Source organism: Polypterus senegalus, chromosome 10, assembly GCF_016835505.1.
Source record: "Polypterus senegalus isolate Bchr_013 chromosome 10, ASM1683550v1, whole genome shotgun sequence".
Classification (NCBI taxonomy): domain Eukaryota; kingdom Metazoa; phylum Chordata; class Cladistia; order Polypteriformes; family Polypteridae; genus Polypterus; species Polypterus senegalus.
The window spans coordinates 9,360,992-9,379,056 of record NC_053163.1 but is presented as its reverse complement, the minus strand read 5'-3'; the positions used below and the strand labels follow the sequence as shown (position 1 = coordinate 9,379,056).

The following is an 18,065-nucleotide window of genomic DNA, read 5'->3' as shown; positions in this document are numbered from 1 at the left end:
TTTGTGGAACAGCCTTCCCTTGTTGAAAGTGGCCCAGAATCTTAATCATTTTAAAACCCTGCTTAAGACTCATCTGTTTTTATGTGCATTTAATTCTTCCTGATTTTATGAAGCTGGTTTCATCTTATTTATTAATTATTATTATTATTATTATTATTATTATTATTATTATTATTATTATTATTATTATGTTTTGATCTTATTGATTGGTTTAGAATAGCAGTGTGCAATGTATATTGAGTATATATACGCTATATACGCTGTGTAGTACCTGCTAACCTTTTTGTTTTTTAGTTGTACAGCAATTTGGTCAATGAAAGTTGTGTAAAGGTGCTTGATAAATAAATAAAAATAAATAAATCTTCGCGCCCCCGTTTTTGTTACTTCGCTCCCCTATGGGGGTCGCGCCCCGCCCCATAGTTTGAGAACCACTGTACTATACGCAAAAGACAATTGATGCTTCACATATGCGGTGTGATTGCTGTGTCGCCCTTATGTGGGCTGTGGTGAAACACTTTCCGTCTCCATACGGAAAAGAACTCTTCAATTGAATTTAAAAAATACAGAGCAGGAACACTATTGTTAGACATGGATAGTTTTCAAGCCTGTACAAGAGCTGAGCAGTGGAAGTCAAAATTGTCCCGTACCACCACAAACTGCCTTCCATGTAGTTATTTCTGGTCTTCCCACTTCTGTGGAATGATGGTATCTTGGAGAATATTAAAAAAAAAAATGTGCAGCCATGCTTTATTATATGGCTCAAAAACACTGTTGTGGGCCACTACCCCATCCATTGACACTACAGCACAAATTGTATGTTGCCTCCACTTTGACCTGGGACATTTACTACGCTGACCAATGATGTTCCTACCTATACTTTTTTTGTTGAGGTTGAAGCCAGCTTTATCAATATGGATGTATTCATGATTTTCTTGGGTGGCATCCAACTCCAGAATCCTCTACAAAGAGCATACAAAATTACCTATGGGACTATAAAGCTCACAGTGTATATGAGGCCAATGCATGAGCTCTCTGTACAGTGAGAACTGTAGTGATATGTAGTAACATTAATCATAGAAAATACAGAATCTGAATATACTCACCTGAACAAACTGAAACAGCATCTCCTTTGCTCTTTCTGAGTTTCTCTTAGTGGGCACTATTTATATTTTTATGTTTTCCATCCATTATCCAACCCAATATTTTTATGCTTACAGTATGGGTACATGGTCAAGTGTGACCACAATACATTACTGAATATGTGGAACACATTGTTGTCTTAGGTGATCTTTTGCTAGGTTACTTCAAGGCAAATTGTGTTATCTTGTAACAGCTTGTTCTTGTGGTCGTAGGTACATGAATGCACACTTGAATGTGGTCTTCGTTACATTTTGAGAAAAGAATGGAAAAAAAAAAAACATTTGCAAATGTCAAACTTCAACCTACATTATATAGCTCACAGTGATTTTCAGAATTCTAATGCCCAACATGCACTGACCTTCACTCTCTTGGGACTGTTTGATTCGATTGCAGCCACAAGCAATTTAAAAACATTTTCCTGGACACCCTCTCAGAGAAAGACCATGTTTGAGAACATCATCTATAATTGTGGCTCTTAATTAATTTCACACACTACGTATTCTTCTTCATCCTGCTCTCTTCCTCCTTTCTCAATCCCTTGAGCCTGTTCCCTTTCTTTTTTCCTTCTATCCTCCACTTCTATCACTACCTGTTCCTCTTCCTGCTATTATGACTCTTCCTTTCACTTCTCATTCCTCCATCATTTCAGGATCAAAACATCTACATGTACAATGTCTTTCATAGTCCTCCAACAGAGCCATCTTGATGCATGGGCACACTGGACAGTTGCCCAGGGGCCTCATGCTACTCTATATATGTTGTGACTTGCTGTCAATAAATAAATCTACTATACTAAACTATAAATGTCTGTAATTGTGTTACACATTGGCATTCACCTCTGATTTAGTATCACCGTCAACTCTGCAACCTCACGTGCCTGTCTGCGTATGGATCTCACACACGACGTAATGTAAAAACGTAGATGTTAATGTCAATTCAACTCAATTCTCTGCAAACAAATTTCACAAATGTTTGTGTTGAACACTTGATTATTAATAAATAATTCATAATTAAAAATAAATAATTAATAATTTCATACTGTGCCGTCTCTGTCTGTATGGTATACCAATTGAGTATCATTTATATGTTGAAATGTTTGTGTTTTTCAAGGCTCATGTTATATTGTTCAGATGTCTGTGTTGATTAATCTTTACTGTACAGCATGTCTTTTAATGTTTAAACACTGATTTTGTTGGAGGTACCAATGCAATAAATATATGTTTAATTTTATCCACCATTTCAATTTTTATTCCTGATAGGTAGGGGGTGCACTGCTTTGCCCAGGGAGTCTATAATGCTGTTAAGATGACCCTCACCCTCAAGGCACTAATAAGTGGGTGACTAATTAAACAAAATGCACTTTAAGGTTTGTCTGCATTCCTTAACCGACTGACCTCAATTTGATGGCAAGATATCTGGTTAAAAAGAGAATTGCATTTTAGATCCAAAATTACTTATTTTCATAGAAATATGTGACAAAAAATAGTCACAAATGACTTATTGCAATTTCAATAGTTATCAAGAGATCAAGAAAATATGGTTCTAAGTTTAGAGAGTGTTGTGTGCCGTGATGTTTTATCTTTTATAAAGTTTGTGTAACAACAGTGAATATGTACAATTTGTTGTGTAAAATACTGAAGGGCCTGCATAGTTCTGTTGATTATTTTGAGCTCATGTAGTGTGGTTTGGTGAACATTATCTGAACAGCTGAAAAAAAAAAATTCCCACCCAATTTTTATTCACTCTGTTACGGAGTGAAGTAACCCTAAAGTATTACCGCAGTCCAATAAACAGGACATGATAGTAAAGTTGGAGGATTTGGTCTGAGAGTTATGTATGGCAGCGTTTCTCAACCTTTAAGTATTTACGACCTGAGTTTTCATAAGGTTTTTTTGAAAGGAGCCCACTAATACCAAATTGTTCTTTTTTAATTAATGATATATCATAGATGCATATTTTATTATACATGCTTAACTTTTATCGACGTTTATCTAACTCTATATTTATTTTTCTAGTATCAGAATGTACTTTAAGTTAATTTGTTTTGGTTTCAATAGATGTATTTTTCATATTTTCGATTCTTGTTTTCTTTTTTTCACATCTTCGCGACCCCTTTATGTTACTTTGCACCACCCTAGGGGGCCCCGCCCCACAGTTTGAGAACCACTGATGTATGGCATATGTAAGATGATTTTGAGCAAAGTGTTTCTCCTTTCAGAAAAAAAAAAGTTTCTTTGAATTATCTCAACCCACAGTAACATTCAAATTTATGTCAGTGATTGCATCTTGCGTTCATGTCAACTCAAACCCGCTTATATCCAATTCATGGTAATACTATACTGGCATACGGTGGTGGGGGTGTGTGAGAGAGAGCTGAATGGCCCTGGAATGTGAACAAATACCCATAAAGAATACTATGGCATTTATAACACATCTTTTGCACTGATCCACACCTATGGACAGTTGCAAGTGAAACCATTGAACTAACAGGAGTTAGTACCTGCAGACTACACTTGTGCTCAGGTACAGTATAGAGAACTTTGGTGTTGAGTGGAGTCCGCTGCTATCCCCTAAAGCTGATCTTAATTGCAACAACACAAAATCAACACTGATAATAGATGTATGAAAGGCACTGAACCAAGTCAAAGTCAAAGCGAACTCTATTGTCATATGAAACAAGTATACAGATAGACGAAATTGCAAAGCTCAGGGTCCACAGTGTAACAACATGAAATGCAAATAATAAATTAAAAATAGAATTAAAATTTAAATTTAAAATTAAAACACAAACAAGACAAGACATTGCGCAAAGACAACCTACTAAACCTCCTCTTCCTATGGTTTAAGCAACAATCCCGTATTTGAAGTAACGCTGATCACAAAAGAAGACTCCCGATTATAGTTGGAATAATATCAGAACAATGAATGCACTATGTGTCCACGTGTTTGGAGCATTTGTAGAACAATTTGTAAATACAATTTCTTAGCCGTCATAACAAATTTACTAATAAAGAAGTTTGTTAGTAACCTGTCGCTTATTAAAATATTTGTGTGTTTTATTAGTGGCATTGAAAAAGCTAAACGTCAGAGGAACAATATTTTTCATTTTTTCATGCGTTAATCGAGACGTTTAATTTCCAATTCTTGTAACAATAAAACAGCTTTACTGTTCATTAGTAGGTGCATTTTTGAACATTCAGTAATTTACGTGTTAGCTTTTTACCAGTATCTTGTTAAGCAAAGTAAGTAAATAGGGGTAGTGTTCCATTTCAAATCCGTCACTGAATGTCCCATTGTGTGTGAAATTAGAGGAGGAGTAAAATCCGATAGTAAACTTCTAAAAGTAAAGGGAAATATCGGCCCCTGGTGCCGGTGAGCAGTTTGCACCACCCACGCTATACGGCTCTGACTTTAGTTAATTTAACACTAGCAATTTAAATTTAAGGCTGTTCAAATACAGTCTCATTAATCTTCTTATTGACACACATATACATTATAGACCAACCTGGAATTCTGTTTGTAGAAAAAAAAATTTTTCCGCCTTGCGCCTGATGCTTGCTGAGATTTTTTTTTATCCTTGACCCTATTCTGAATACGCAAGTGTACAACATTGATGGTTTTCCTTTCCTTATTGTACAAATCTTCAGAGAATTGAATGTTGTCGCTAACTGACCACGAGCTCCATAAGATTCATCACAACTTTGCTTCTATAGGCGGTTCATTTTTCACACTGCCACCAACTAATCAGTCTGCTATAATGACTAATCTGCATTTTTTGCCTTCTGTCACAGTCAACAATTTAATCACATGCAGCCTGTGCCCCTACCCTTGGTGCTGTTAACATTTCTGACCACAGAGAGCGCGTCTCAATTTTTTTGTGCATTTAATACATACTCTTCCAAAATGTACATATGGAATTCCGTTTTACAATTTCTTATTGTTTTTGACATCAATAACAAGTTGATTACAAAATTAATAATAATACTAATAATAATTAGGTAATGACGAATCGGGCACTGTAAAAAGTTCCAGATCTTTAATGGGACTTTATGGTTCTTTATTAGGGTTGCGTAGTTCGTCATATAGAACTATTGCTTGACAAAGCACCATTTCATTCTGGGAAGGGTTCTCTAGATATGAAGTTGGTTCTTTGTGCTTTGAAAAACTTAAATAATAATAATTCATTTTATTTATTTGTAGGCGCCTTTCTAAACACTCAAGGACACCGAACCATAGACAAAATACAGATTATAAACAAAAGTAAAATACAAAAGTTACTCTTTTGGTCGTTTTGATTCCATTGTGTTCATCTATACTAATAAAAGTCAAAGCCCTCACTGACTGACTGACTCACTGACTGCCTGACTGACTGACTCACTCACTCACTCACTCATCACTAATTCTCTAACTTCCTGTGTAGGTAGAAGGCTGAAATTTAGCAGGCTCATTCCTTACAGCTTACTTACAAAAGTTAGGCAGGTTTCATTTTGAAATTCTACGCGAAACAGTCATAACTGGACCCTACTTACATACATGTATACAGCCATAGCCTGCAGCTCAGTCGCCATGTGAGGCGGAGTTGCGTCCCTCATCGTCACGCTTCCCACATAATTGAGTGCCTGCCCATATGAGGCCGTCCTTCGCCGCGGTGTCTTCATTCCTTTCCTTGGTTCGCTAAGGAAGCAGCCTTTTTATTTAATCCATGGCTTCTCCGCTGTTTTATTGTTCATTTATTACGATTATTATATTTATTGTGTAGGTGTTTTAGACTTAATTTACTGTCCAGATACCCATTTCCTTTATTGTTCTAACCGTACCCCTATTAACATGTCTATTGAGGTGATCACCATCGATCAAAGAACTGTCACTTACCGAGTGGTTTCCATGCCCGGAGATGGCGCCTGCCTTTTCCATTCTCTTTGTTACATATTGCACTGACATATCAGGCTCACTTTTGATTTCCGGAGGGACATTGTGTCTTATGTATTGAATGACTGGGACAGGTTCAAGGTGTGGACTGATGACGGTACAGGAGATAATTATACTACACAGGAGCACTATAAGAGTGAAATGCTTAAGCCCTTCACCTATGGTTCTGCATGTGAGTTGATGGCTGCCGCTGAATTGTTCGTTTGTCGCTTTCAAGTGTACAGAAATGGCCAAATATTTTACACCTTTGGAGAACCGTCAATGCCTCTTAAACGTCTTAGATTCACAGGTGACGATTTGAGTAGTGGACACTTTGATGTTTATGAATGTTTCAACTCTCAAAAACTGGATGCGAAGTTATCGATGAAGCCGGTTGTATGCTTACATCGCTTGACACATGCTGAATGTCACTTCCACACAAGTCCAATTCAAACCGATTATGACCGCAGCAATCCAAGCTGTGAGAAAACAGTAAAAAGGAAGCGTGTCAGACATCGTAGTACATTTTCTGATGCAGCTGGATGGAAACTACTTCGTGCAGCTGGCGTTAAATACTCGCAGAAAATCCACAAGTTCATAGAGACGCTATCGCTAAATACTCGCAAGCAAATCCACAAGTTAATAGAGACGCTGTCACTAAATACTCGCAAGCAAATCCACAAATTCATAGAGACGCTATCGCTAAATACTCGCAAGCAAATCCACAAGTTTATAGAGACGCTGTCGCTAAATACTCGCAAGCAAATCCACAAGTTCATAGAGACACTGTCGCTAAATACTCGGAGGCAAATCCACAAGTTAATAGAGCTTCTGTTTCTAGGTACAATCCCAATAATGAAAAGCGGCTCATACGAAAACAACAGGTTTGACTCAAAAAAGCCGATTGTGGATTTGCGTACGACCCAAACATACATTATGAATCTGACAAAACAGTACACATTGGATCCATGGATGTTCACTCTGACTATTGACAAGCTCATAAGTGGAAATGTGAGTCTCCTGGTTTGTGCTGTAATGGTGGTAAAGTCTCTCTCACTCCTTTACGTAAGCTTCCTGACCTTCTTGAGGGCCTGTTAAATGGTGAACATCCTCAAAGTGAGCATTTCTTGAACAACATTCGAAAGTACAACAGCGCATTTTAAATGACGTCATTTGGTGCTAACCAAATCGTTGAGGGAAATTTTATGCCTTCATTTAAAGTTCAGGGACAAGTGTATCACTTGATTGTCAGTCTTTTACCTATGCCGACTGAGGAACACAAATTTTTGCAAATTTATTCATCTGGGGCGATGAAAAGGAAGCAAAATTGCGCTGCGCTAATGTTTCTGGAGTTAACATACCCCTGGTAAAGCAATTACAAAAAATGCTGCATGATTGTAACACTTACATCAAAGACTTCCACTCTACAATGGACAGTATTTCAGATGACTTCAAAGTTGTCATTCACGCCGACAAAAAACCATTACATGCACACAAAGGCAGATTTAATAAACCCACAGTTTGTCAAGTTGGTGTTGTCATCGTTGGGCAAACATTCGTCTTGGTTTTCGTATTGTCTTGAAAACCAGAGACAATAAACTGCTATGCATTAAAGAAACCAACAGATTCTATGATGCACTTCAATATCCCCTCATGTTCTGCTATGGTGAAGACGGCTATTCTGTGTCTATACCTCAAGTTCATGCTGCCAGTAAGTTACCTATGAAGAAAAACATCTCTGCAGCAAACTTCTATTCATACCGGCTTATGATCAGACAACATCATGATAATACTATCCTTTTCTTCCGAACTTTATTAAATCAGTTTTTAGTTGATATGTACGCAAAAATTGAATCCGAAAGACTAAATTATATCAGACTAAATCAGAAAAAACTACAAGCTGATAAATTACGTTCACTTAAAAGATGCTATTCACAAAAACAACACTAATTTAATAGAACTTGGTCAAGCTGTGATATTACCATCGTCCTTCACTGGAGGACCTTGCTATATGCACAAGCGTACATAAGACGCAATGACATACGTACGTCATTATGGCCGCCCTGACTTATTCATCACATTTACTTGCAATCCTAAATGGACTGACATCACTGAAGTTCTCCTTCCACGTCAAAAACTTCATGATTGCCACGACCTTATCAGTCATGTATTTCATCTCAAGATTCGCAAAATGATAGACTTGCTCACGAAGAGTAATATTTTCGGCTTTACAAATTGCTACATGTACACCATAGAGTGGCAAAAGCGAGGTATTCCCCAGGCATGCACACATTCTATTGTTGCTAAAGGATAGAATTAAACCAGCTGTCATCGATCAAGTCATCCGTGCTGAAATTCCTGATCCACAGACTGACCCTGCCCTCCACAAAATAGTAAAATCCACCATGATTCACGGCCCATGTGGACCTCATAATATCAACTCACCCTGCATGATCAACAGAATATGCAGTAAGAAGTACCCGTGTCCGTTCATCTCAGAAACTCAGGCCGGAGAAGACGGTTAACGTCAGTACTGTCGGCGTGCACCTGCTGATGGAGGTTGTACAATTAACATCAAAGGAGAAGATATCGACAACAGATGGGTGGTCCCTTATAGTCCAGTGCTGTCCCTCTTCTTGAATGCTCACATCAATGTCGAATTTTGCAATTCAGTAAAATCGATCAAATACATTTGCAAGTATGTTAACAAGAGAAGTGACCAGGCAGTATTTACAATACAAAATCAAAATGACGAAGTATCTTGATACGAAGCTGGTCGTTACATTAGTAGCTCTGAAGCAGCCTGGCGCATTTTCTGTTTTCCCATTCTCGAATGTTTCCTTCCGGTCATTCATCTTGCTGTGCATCTTGAGAACAGACAAAGAATTTATTTCACAGAAGGCAATGTTGCCAATAAAGTACACAATCCACCACAGACAACCCTTTTAGCATTCTTTGACCTTTGCAAACACAATGATTTTGCTAAACAACTTCATTATAATGAAATTCCATCATATTATGTGTGGGCAAGCAACATGTTTCGTCGGAGGAAACACGGCAACCCTGTACCAGGACATTCGGGAGTGAAAAAAGTTAATGTGCTGGGACGGGTCTACAATGTGCACCCGAATAACTCTGAATGCTACCGTCTTCGACTGCTGCTCAACAAAATCACAGGTCCCACGTCTTTCAAATCTCTCAGAACAGTTGATGGTGTCCTACATTCGACCTATAAGTCAGCCTGCAGGGCACTCGGTTTTTTACATGATAATATCAACTGGGACGAGACTCTACAGGAAGCTGCTCTGTCTCGCTCACCTCAAAAGATCCGTGAACTGTTTGCTGTCATGCTGGTGTTCTGCCAAATGGAAAACCCCCTAAACCTATGGGAAAAACATAAAGACAGCATAGCAGAAGATGTTAGGAGACAGACTGAAAGAGATTATATACGAACAGAAGTCCACCAGTGGTTACATGTGATCTATAACAAGTTTCTACAGTTGCTTGAAAACTACGTCATTGCTATTGGAGGACAGTCTCTTCATCATTACGGTTTGCCTTCATCTTTCAGAAAACTGGCACAACTTACGTCAAATCCCGAGTACTTGAAAGAGACATCTTACAACACCTCGCAAATGGCCAAGATAGTCACAGATAGCGAGCTGTTGCTAAATAGTGACCAAAAGTCAGTTTATGAGCAAGTCATGAGCAGCGTTGTCTCAGCCACTGCCACGGTGTTTTTCCTTGATGCTCCAGGAGGAACTGGTAAGACATTCCTATTAAACCTTCTCCTAGTGAAAATCTGAGCAAAATGTAACATTGCCATAGCTGTGGCTTCTTCTGGCATTGCTGCAACTCTTCTTGAAGGTGGCAGAACTGCTCATTCAGCTTTCAAGCTGCCTTTGAACCACAACCATACTGAATCCCTCATGTGTAACATATCAAAGCAGAGCAACATGGCTGAAGTGCTGCGACATTGTCAGCTTATTGTCTGGGATGAATGCACTATGGCACACAGAGGAGGTGTTGAGGCTTTAGACAGGACCCTCCAAGACATCGAAACACCAACAAACTTATGGGAGGCTTGACAGTGTTGACAAACCCTACCAGTCGTGCCCAGAGGAACACGCGCTGATGAAGTTAAAGCATCTCTGAACTCTTCATACCTACGGCCACAAATCAATGTTGTTACTTTAAGAAGAAACATGAGAGTTCATTTGAAAGGCGACAAAAAAGCCGGAGAGTTCTCTGCTCTTCTGATGAGTATAGGTGATGGCACCTTCATACAAGAAAACCGTAAAATAAATATTCCTACAAATGTCTGTCTCATTAAGAATACCTTACAAAGCCTTCTTCAAAATGTTCACCACAATCTAGGAAATCTCCACCAAAATGAAGTGTCATGCTTTAGAGAGAGAGAGCTATCCTGACACCAAAAAATGACATGACTAGGACTATAAACCACATTTTACTTCAAGAACTACCTTCACAACCGAAAACATATCAGTCTGTGGATTCAGTTGTAGAAGTGGAAGACGCGGTACACTATCCGGTAGAGTTTCTCAACACTCTAAATCATCCAGGCACTCCTCAGCATAATCTAATTTTGAAGGTTGGGGCACCAATAATGTTACTGAGAAACTTACAGCCACCGAAACTTTGTAACGGTACGTGACTTCAGGTCACATGTCTGCAAAAGAACCTAATTGAGGCAACTATTTTTACTGGCAGTGGCTCAGAGGAGAGAGTTTTTATTCCTCGCATCCCCATTATACCATCTAATCTCCCATTTCAATTCAAACACGTTCAATTGCCAGTAAGGCTCTGCTTCGCGATGACAATTAATAAGTCTCAGGGACAGCCCCTACAAAAGGTTGCCATTAATTTGAGGCAAGATGGCTTTTCACATGGCCAACTGTACGTTGCATGCTCAAGAGTAAGCTCGCACAGCTTGGTCATATTACAACCGGAGTGCCGAACTGACAATGTGCTATACAAAGAGATCCTTAACAAATAATTATTGGTATATTTTCCCTCAGTTTAAAAATGTTTACTTTTTTTCTTAATAAAAATTTTAAGGCAGTCTTTCGCCGCTGCGAAGCGCGGGTATTTTGCTAGTATTATATAAATTCCATTTAGAACTTTTTGATTTTTTTATATTATCTTTCTCTAAAAACTTATATTTTATATTAAAAAACAGCAAAAGGGCCTACTTGGGTTTTTTTATAGAATCTCTTTTTCCTTAGAGAGAGATTTCTTTTTAGTTTTTCTGTATCCTTTTCTGTGTATGTCTTTTAATAAAAATAATAATACATTTATTTGTAGGCACCATTCTAAACATAAACACTCAAGGACACCGAACAATAGACAAAACACAGATTATAAACAAAAGTAAAATATAGAAGTTAAAATCAGACAGAGCAATTGTAATCAAAAGAAAAAGCTGTCTTAAACAAATGAGTTTTAAGTTTAGATTTGAAAAGTGAAAATGATTCAATATTTCTAAGATCAGGTGGTAGTGAGTTCCAAAGCAACTGAATGTTGTTCCCCCCATAGTGGTAAGACGGATGAAGGGGACAGTCAAGTGGATGAAGGAAGAGGATCTGAGGGTGCGGGAGGGAATGGCAACATGGAGGAGGTCAGACAATATGGAAGGGCGAAGATGTGGAGAGCCTTAGAAATTAGTAGGAGAATTTTGAATTGAATTCGGAACTGAACAGGAAGCCAATAAAGCTGCTGCAAGATGGGAGTGATATGGTGAATAGAGGGGGTCCTAGTAATGATGAGGGCTGGCAGCTGAATTCTGGACCAGTTGGAGCTTATGAAGACATTTGTGAGAAAGACCAAAGAAAAGGGAATAGCAATAATCCAGACGAGAAGTGACGAGGCTATGAAGAAGGATAGCAGTGGTGTGCGGAGTGAGGGAGGGAGGGGTGAATAAGATTTAATGTTACACAAGTGGAAATATGGAGACCGGGAGATGTTACTGATGTGGGACTGAAACGATAAAGTACTGTCAAGAATGACACCTGTGGGGAAGGGGAGACAGAGGAATTATCAATAACAAATAAAAAATGATCAGTTCTAGATAATATTGATTTTGTACCAATGAGGAGAACCTCAGTTTTGTCACTTGTTATTTAATTTAAGAAAGTTTAAAGAAAACCAGAATTTGATTTCTGCTATGCAATCAGTAAGGGAGGAAGGTTTAAAGGAAGCAGTAGGTTTGCTAGTGAGACAGAGCTGGGGGTCATCAGCATAAAAGTGGAAGCTAATGTTATATTTACGAAAGATATTACCAAAGGGAAGGAGGTCAATAATGAAAAGGAGACGCCCCAGGACAGAGCCCACCTGAAGTAACAGCGGTGGGTTGGGATGTGAAAGTTTTAAGCTGAACAAACTGAGTGCGGCCTGAGAGGTAGGATCTGAACCAGTCTAGTGGAGTGTGGGTAATGCCAATCGAAGATAATCTGTTGAGAAGAGTCGTGTGACAAATGGTGTCAAAGGCTGCACTCAGATCAAGGAGGATGAGAATTGGAATTAAACCAGAATCAGCTGCCATAGAAATAGGATGAAAATTATTGAAATTAGTCAGATTGACACTGGGTTTTTTCTGTATTGGGGTTATTGCAGCAGTTTTAAAAGATGAAGGAACAGTACAAGTAGTGAGAGGAGAGTGGATTATAGCAGAGATAAGGGGGACCAGAGAGGGGAGGCAGGCTTTGACCAGAACTGTAGGGAGGGGGTCCAGTTGACAGGCAGATGGCTTAGACTTACAGACAAGATCTGAGATTCTGAGAAAGTAGGAAGCTGAAAAAAGGAAAATGAGTGAGTTGGTGGGTGAAATTCAAATGCAGTACCAGAGGAATTTGTACAGAGAGACTGGGGAATCTTCTGGATTTTTTCATTAACTTACTAATATATTGGGGAAAAATCTGAACTATGTATGTGTGGTAGGCTAGGACAAAAACAGAATAAGAAAATGTACGCATGAGCTTATCCCGTGTAATTATATGCAGCATGAGTGCTTTTACTTATTGGTATTTAATAATAATAATAATAATAATAATAATAATAATAATAATAATAATAATAATAATAATTCATTACATTTATATAGCGCTTTTCATTTCACAAATCTGTTGTCTTCTAGTCATGGTTGTTTACTATATAGTGCCTGTTACATATCTAAATAAATAAAGGATCTTTCTGGAACCTTCAGATGGGTCTTTTGGAAACCAAAAATGGTTCCTCACACTGAAAAAGTATAACATTGATGTTGTTCATTCAATGTAAATTTTCTCTTTCAAGCAACTTATGATTAGTCAATTAGTGTTGTAGCTTGAAATATTTGGTTTCAGATCTCAATGAAAGTAAAAAAAATGTGTTTGTACCAAAGTAAGTTATGGTGGAGGGAATAAACATAAAAATCCATCCCGCTATATCCTAACTACAGGGTCACAGAAGCCAATCCCAGCAAACACAGGGAGCAAAGCATGAAACTGGGCGCCAGCCCACCGCAGGGCGCGCACATACACACACCCACACCACAGACAATTCAGAATTGCCAATTCACCTAACCTGCATGTCTTTGGACTGTGGGAGGAAACCCACGCAGACACGGGGAGAACATGAAAACTCCACGCAGGGAGGACCCAGGAAGCGAGCCCGAGTCTCCTAACTGTGAGGCAGCAGCACGACCCACTGTGCCACTGTGCTGCCCACATAAAACATCCTATTTCAACCTAATATTTTAAGTTGTTTGTGTGTAGTGTGTGACGGGCCATTTGTATATTCTTCCGGTCGAACTTTCCAGCGTGCTGGCTTTCCAACTGCCAAAGAAGAACACTTTCCAAGTGGAGTGGACGTGGCTATACAGGTCTGGTCATTTTCAGCAGCAGACTTTTATAATGGAAAATTTCTGTTAATTAACCCTGTTTCTCAACTGTTAATTTTAAGTATAAGAACTCGTAACAAAACATACTTTCAAGAAAGCTGTAGAAACATTTAATGTTTTTGTTGTATATTTAAGATTTACACTGCATAATGCTTGTGTATTTGCACTAGATTTTTAAATAAATGTAAAAAGTACAGCATTGGAATGTGTTATGTTCGTAATATTTCTAATAACATAATAACAGGTTACGACCAATAAACCATTTTAAATTGTAACAACTTAAAAAAATAGATTTACTTCAGTATAAAACAAGTGAATTACACCCAATCACATGATTTGCCTCAACTTAAAAAATGTGGGTTCAAAAGATAAAAAGAATTATATTGGTTCAGATTGAAAAAACTAAGTGTGAATCATTACCTTAATTATTTTAAGTTGAATGGAGGTTATACTTTTTTTTAACAATTGGAGTTTGAATTGAATGAAATTATTGAGGGAGTCAGAACAGTGGATCTTTATTACCTGAAAAATAGTTTAACAGAACATAAGGGCATAGATGGAAGCCAGTTAAGAGCAATGTTAGCATAAGTTGAAACATTATTTCACTATTTGGAAATAGTGTCCACTTTTAGGTAGGGGTTGAATTTAATTTAGTTTTGTTAAATTTGACTTGATTGTATGGGATGTTAGTTTTAAAATAAAATCAATAAATACTTAAAAAACGTAAAAAAAAAATTAAAAAAAAAGGGCTGAGACTGAAGACCATCTAGATTCTGAATGTTCTCTTCATGTCTGCAAAAGTTCGCCTGTCATATTCCAAAGACGTGTCTGTTAGTGCTTCCTAGTGGAGGGAACGGTCTTAGAGGGCTGGGTAACAGTGAGAAGAGAGTAAACTTTGTTTATGGTGCAGTGAAAAGAATAAGTCAATACAATATTGAAAGTGTACATCATTTTTGTGAGATAATAAGTGCAACAAGCAACGACCAATGCAACTTTCCTGCCCAGGGTCATAACTTCCTGCTCTCGCCATGCAATATCAGACTTTCACCCCCCTCTCTCCGCCTCCCCCTCCTTCTCCTGCGCAGTGTGTACGGTGAGAGTGTGAAGCAAGTATAGATCCCCTCACCAACCTGTTCTTTCTGTAAGTCTCGTAGGCGTCTCCGTTGGTAAAAAGTACTAATACCGCTTTGCCGCAAGCCACACGAAAAGAGTGCTAAAATAATTTTTGACCAGTCATTAAAAAGATGTCCGTTATGAAGATAAATGCATGTCTTGTACTGTTGTTGACGTTGGGTGAGTTATTATTATTATTATTATTATTATTATTATTTTTTTACACAGCAGATATAGAAATGTGTCGAGATTAAAGTCGACATGCTGACTTTATTCTCGACATTTCCACTTTATTCTCGCCATTTACGTCGAGATTAAAGTCGACATTTACACTTTATTCTATTGTTTATTTTGTCAGTAGAATGTCGCAAACTAAACTTCATCTTTAAATGAATGTTCAATTTACTAGATTTTCTCAAACCCCTTCATTAATTAATGTAGCACATTAAATGCTTTATATTAAGTGTTCCCCGACCCAGTTTTTAATCTCTATGCGCTTCTTCAACTGACTTCCTCTTGCACTGAGAGGCGCAGACAGCGATCACCGCACATTGACTTCATGATGTTCCTGCTCTAAGAACATTCAGAATACTAAAAGAAATACTTGATATCTTCTTCACGATGAAATGCACTAAAGCATGTATTAAACATGGGTGGCGGGGGGCACGGTGGCGTGGCTATAGAGCTGCTCCCTTGCATTAAGGGGTCCCCAGTTGTATGTTCAGTGTAGTAAAAGTCCCAAAAACTGGATATATGAATGGATATCGCACAGGTTTAACTTAAATATTGTGTAAATATTGGGCTTGGTGGGTCGGAGACACGAACACAGGATTAAATAGATGTTCTTCTGAGCGGGCTTTCTTTATTGCACTGTAAAAAATTATTTGTTGGTGTAACTTAAAAAAATTACGTCAAGTGGTAACAATCAATTGAATCAGTTTTTCTCAACGAATATTTTTGTATAATATTAACCCTTTTTTTTGTGTCATTTCAACTTATCAATGTTTAACCAAAGAAAGAATTTAATTTGAGAAAATGTAATTTCTCTCACTCAAAAAGTGGTATTTCCTTTCATACGTACAGTAGCACATGTAAGGTAATTTTATTGTCGTTCTGCGCTATTTTTGCCGAGTATATGAATTGTTAAGTCATCTGATGTGAGTGTGTGTGTGAGAGAGAGAGATAGAGAGGGAGTGAGAGAGTCAGAATTTGAGAATCGACGGCTAGCTTTAAGTGCCAGGTTGTGCGTTGAGTTTTGTACAGATGTCTTAGTTGGGGGCGGGTAAGTTATCCACAGCCCTGTGACTCCGAAAGATGGCTTCCACACAGACCGTTGAGCTAGGAGCCTAATTAAAAAAAAAAAAAAAAAGTTGGTTGGAACAAAAAATATACAGCCACATGGGGGTCCCCAGGACCGAGTTTGGGAACTACTGTCACAGACCGTTTCAAGGTTAGGATAAAGACACCTGTTTACTCCGCTGAATGGATCTGAAGTTGGTAATTCTAGCACAGGCTGAAAGGCATGAACATTTGTAAGGATATTTCGAATAGGCTTTTTACCCCTAACGTGATATAACTTCATTTTCGAAGGGCTTTGGACAATTTGTAGAGTACGAGATGTACTTCAACCCCTCATTAGCGCACACCCTCTTCGCCTCATGCGAAAGTTATAATTTGCAAAAATATGATTAATTTGCACAAGGAACCACCTTCTTAGAGCTTTGGGGACCTCTACTCATTTGTTCAGCGTCGATCAAAGATCAACAACACATTGTACGTAAAATAAATTTTTAACTCTGAAATATTTAAACAGTTTAGAAATGTTTGAGTCTTGTGTGTCTTTACTCGGCGTACACCAGAAGATCATGTGAAGATAAATACTTCCAGTTCCTAAATTTTTCAATAAACCTGAAAAGAGCAATTTGAGAATGTTAAATCTTCACATTTTTTTTATATATTAAAACTGTTTTTTTTTGTTTGTTTTTTTTCAGTTGAATGGGAATAGGCGTTATCTTTGCATTAACTGGATTCAACGAGTTATTTTTTTTAGTGTCACGCGAAGTATAATTCCTTTGTTGTGTTTTGTCAAGTGTTAGGAGGAGACATACAAGCACGTATTTCATTATTTTCATATTGTATATAATTATAATATTAAATTATTAATTAAGTCATAATTATATATATATATATATATATATATATATATATATATATATATATAATTTCATATTGCGCACACATGATAAACTTATATTGCCTTTTTAAGTTAAGAGATATTCAATTTTTCACTTATTTGTTGCTTCGAAAGCAAGAAAAGTTTTTGTTCAGGGTGATATTTATTTTATGTTTCGAATTTAATTTAATTGAACTTTAAATAATCATGCTTGCTGATATTACTTAGCATTTTAAAGTTATGATGAAAATTTAATGTTGAAATAAAACCATTAAATTATTTTCTTTAAAAAGAGGCATATCCACCTCTGGTGCTGTTGTCATTACTCAGCTATTTTATGTTAACCCTATTTAAAATTAACAATATTTACTACTCAGAGCACAGTATTCCAATTTTCCTGATATACAGGCAAATGAAGTTGAGTTAGCATTAAGCAGACATGTTTTATGCACATGCTTCCTATATTTGCATAAGTAATGATATTTTGAACAAAGAGCCCCGCTCCTTTTTTACATCATTTTTGTACAGTGGAAAAGAAACTAAAGATTTTTAGTAATTGTTTTTTCTCAGAATGCCGTGTGTTTTGTATCGTGAAAACTCACGATCATTTTTTTATCCCCACCGATATCACAAAATCTTTTTTCTTTGCTTCCTAGATAAAACGAAAGAAAACACGAATAGTGTAATCAAACAAAATAAAGGAAAACGTGCTCTATATGCTTTAATGTCTTTAGGGTACTGTAATTAGGGTAATGTAATTCGATTTAATGGAAATATGTAACATTTTATTAAGTAAATCCAACGTCCTATTTTTTTTTTCAATAGACTTGTAAG

The 18,065-nt window shown here is 37.4% G+C and overlaps 1 protein-coding gene across 3 annotated transcripts in view; it reads left to right on the top strand.

The window, feature by feature from the left end:
• Positions 1–18,065, top strand: part of LOC120536679 (programmed cell death 1 ligand 1-like) — a 72,936-nt gene that overhangs the window by 34,818 nt on the left and 20,053 nt on the right. Inside the window, exon 1 of one of the 3 annotated variants that reach the window (XM_039765116.1) lies at positions 15,184–15,238. The exons of the other annotated variants lie outside the window; for them this stretch is intronic. Within the exon in view, the coding sequence (XP_039621050.1) occupies positions 15,190–15,238 (49 nt within the window). The 5' untranslated portion in view covers positions 15,184–15,189. Of the gene's footprint in view, positions 1–15,183; positions 15,239–18,065 lie in introns of those variants that run through there. 3 annotated transcript variants of the gene reach the window in all.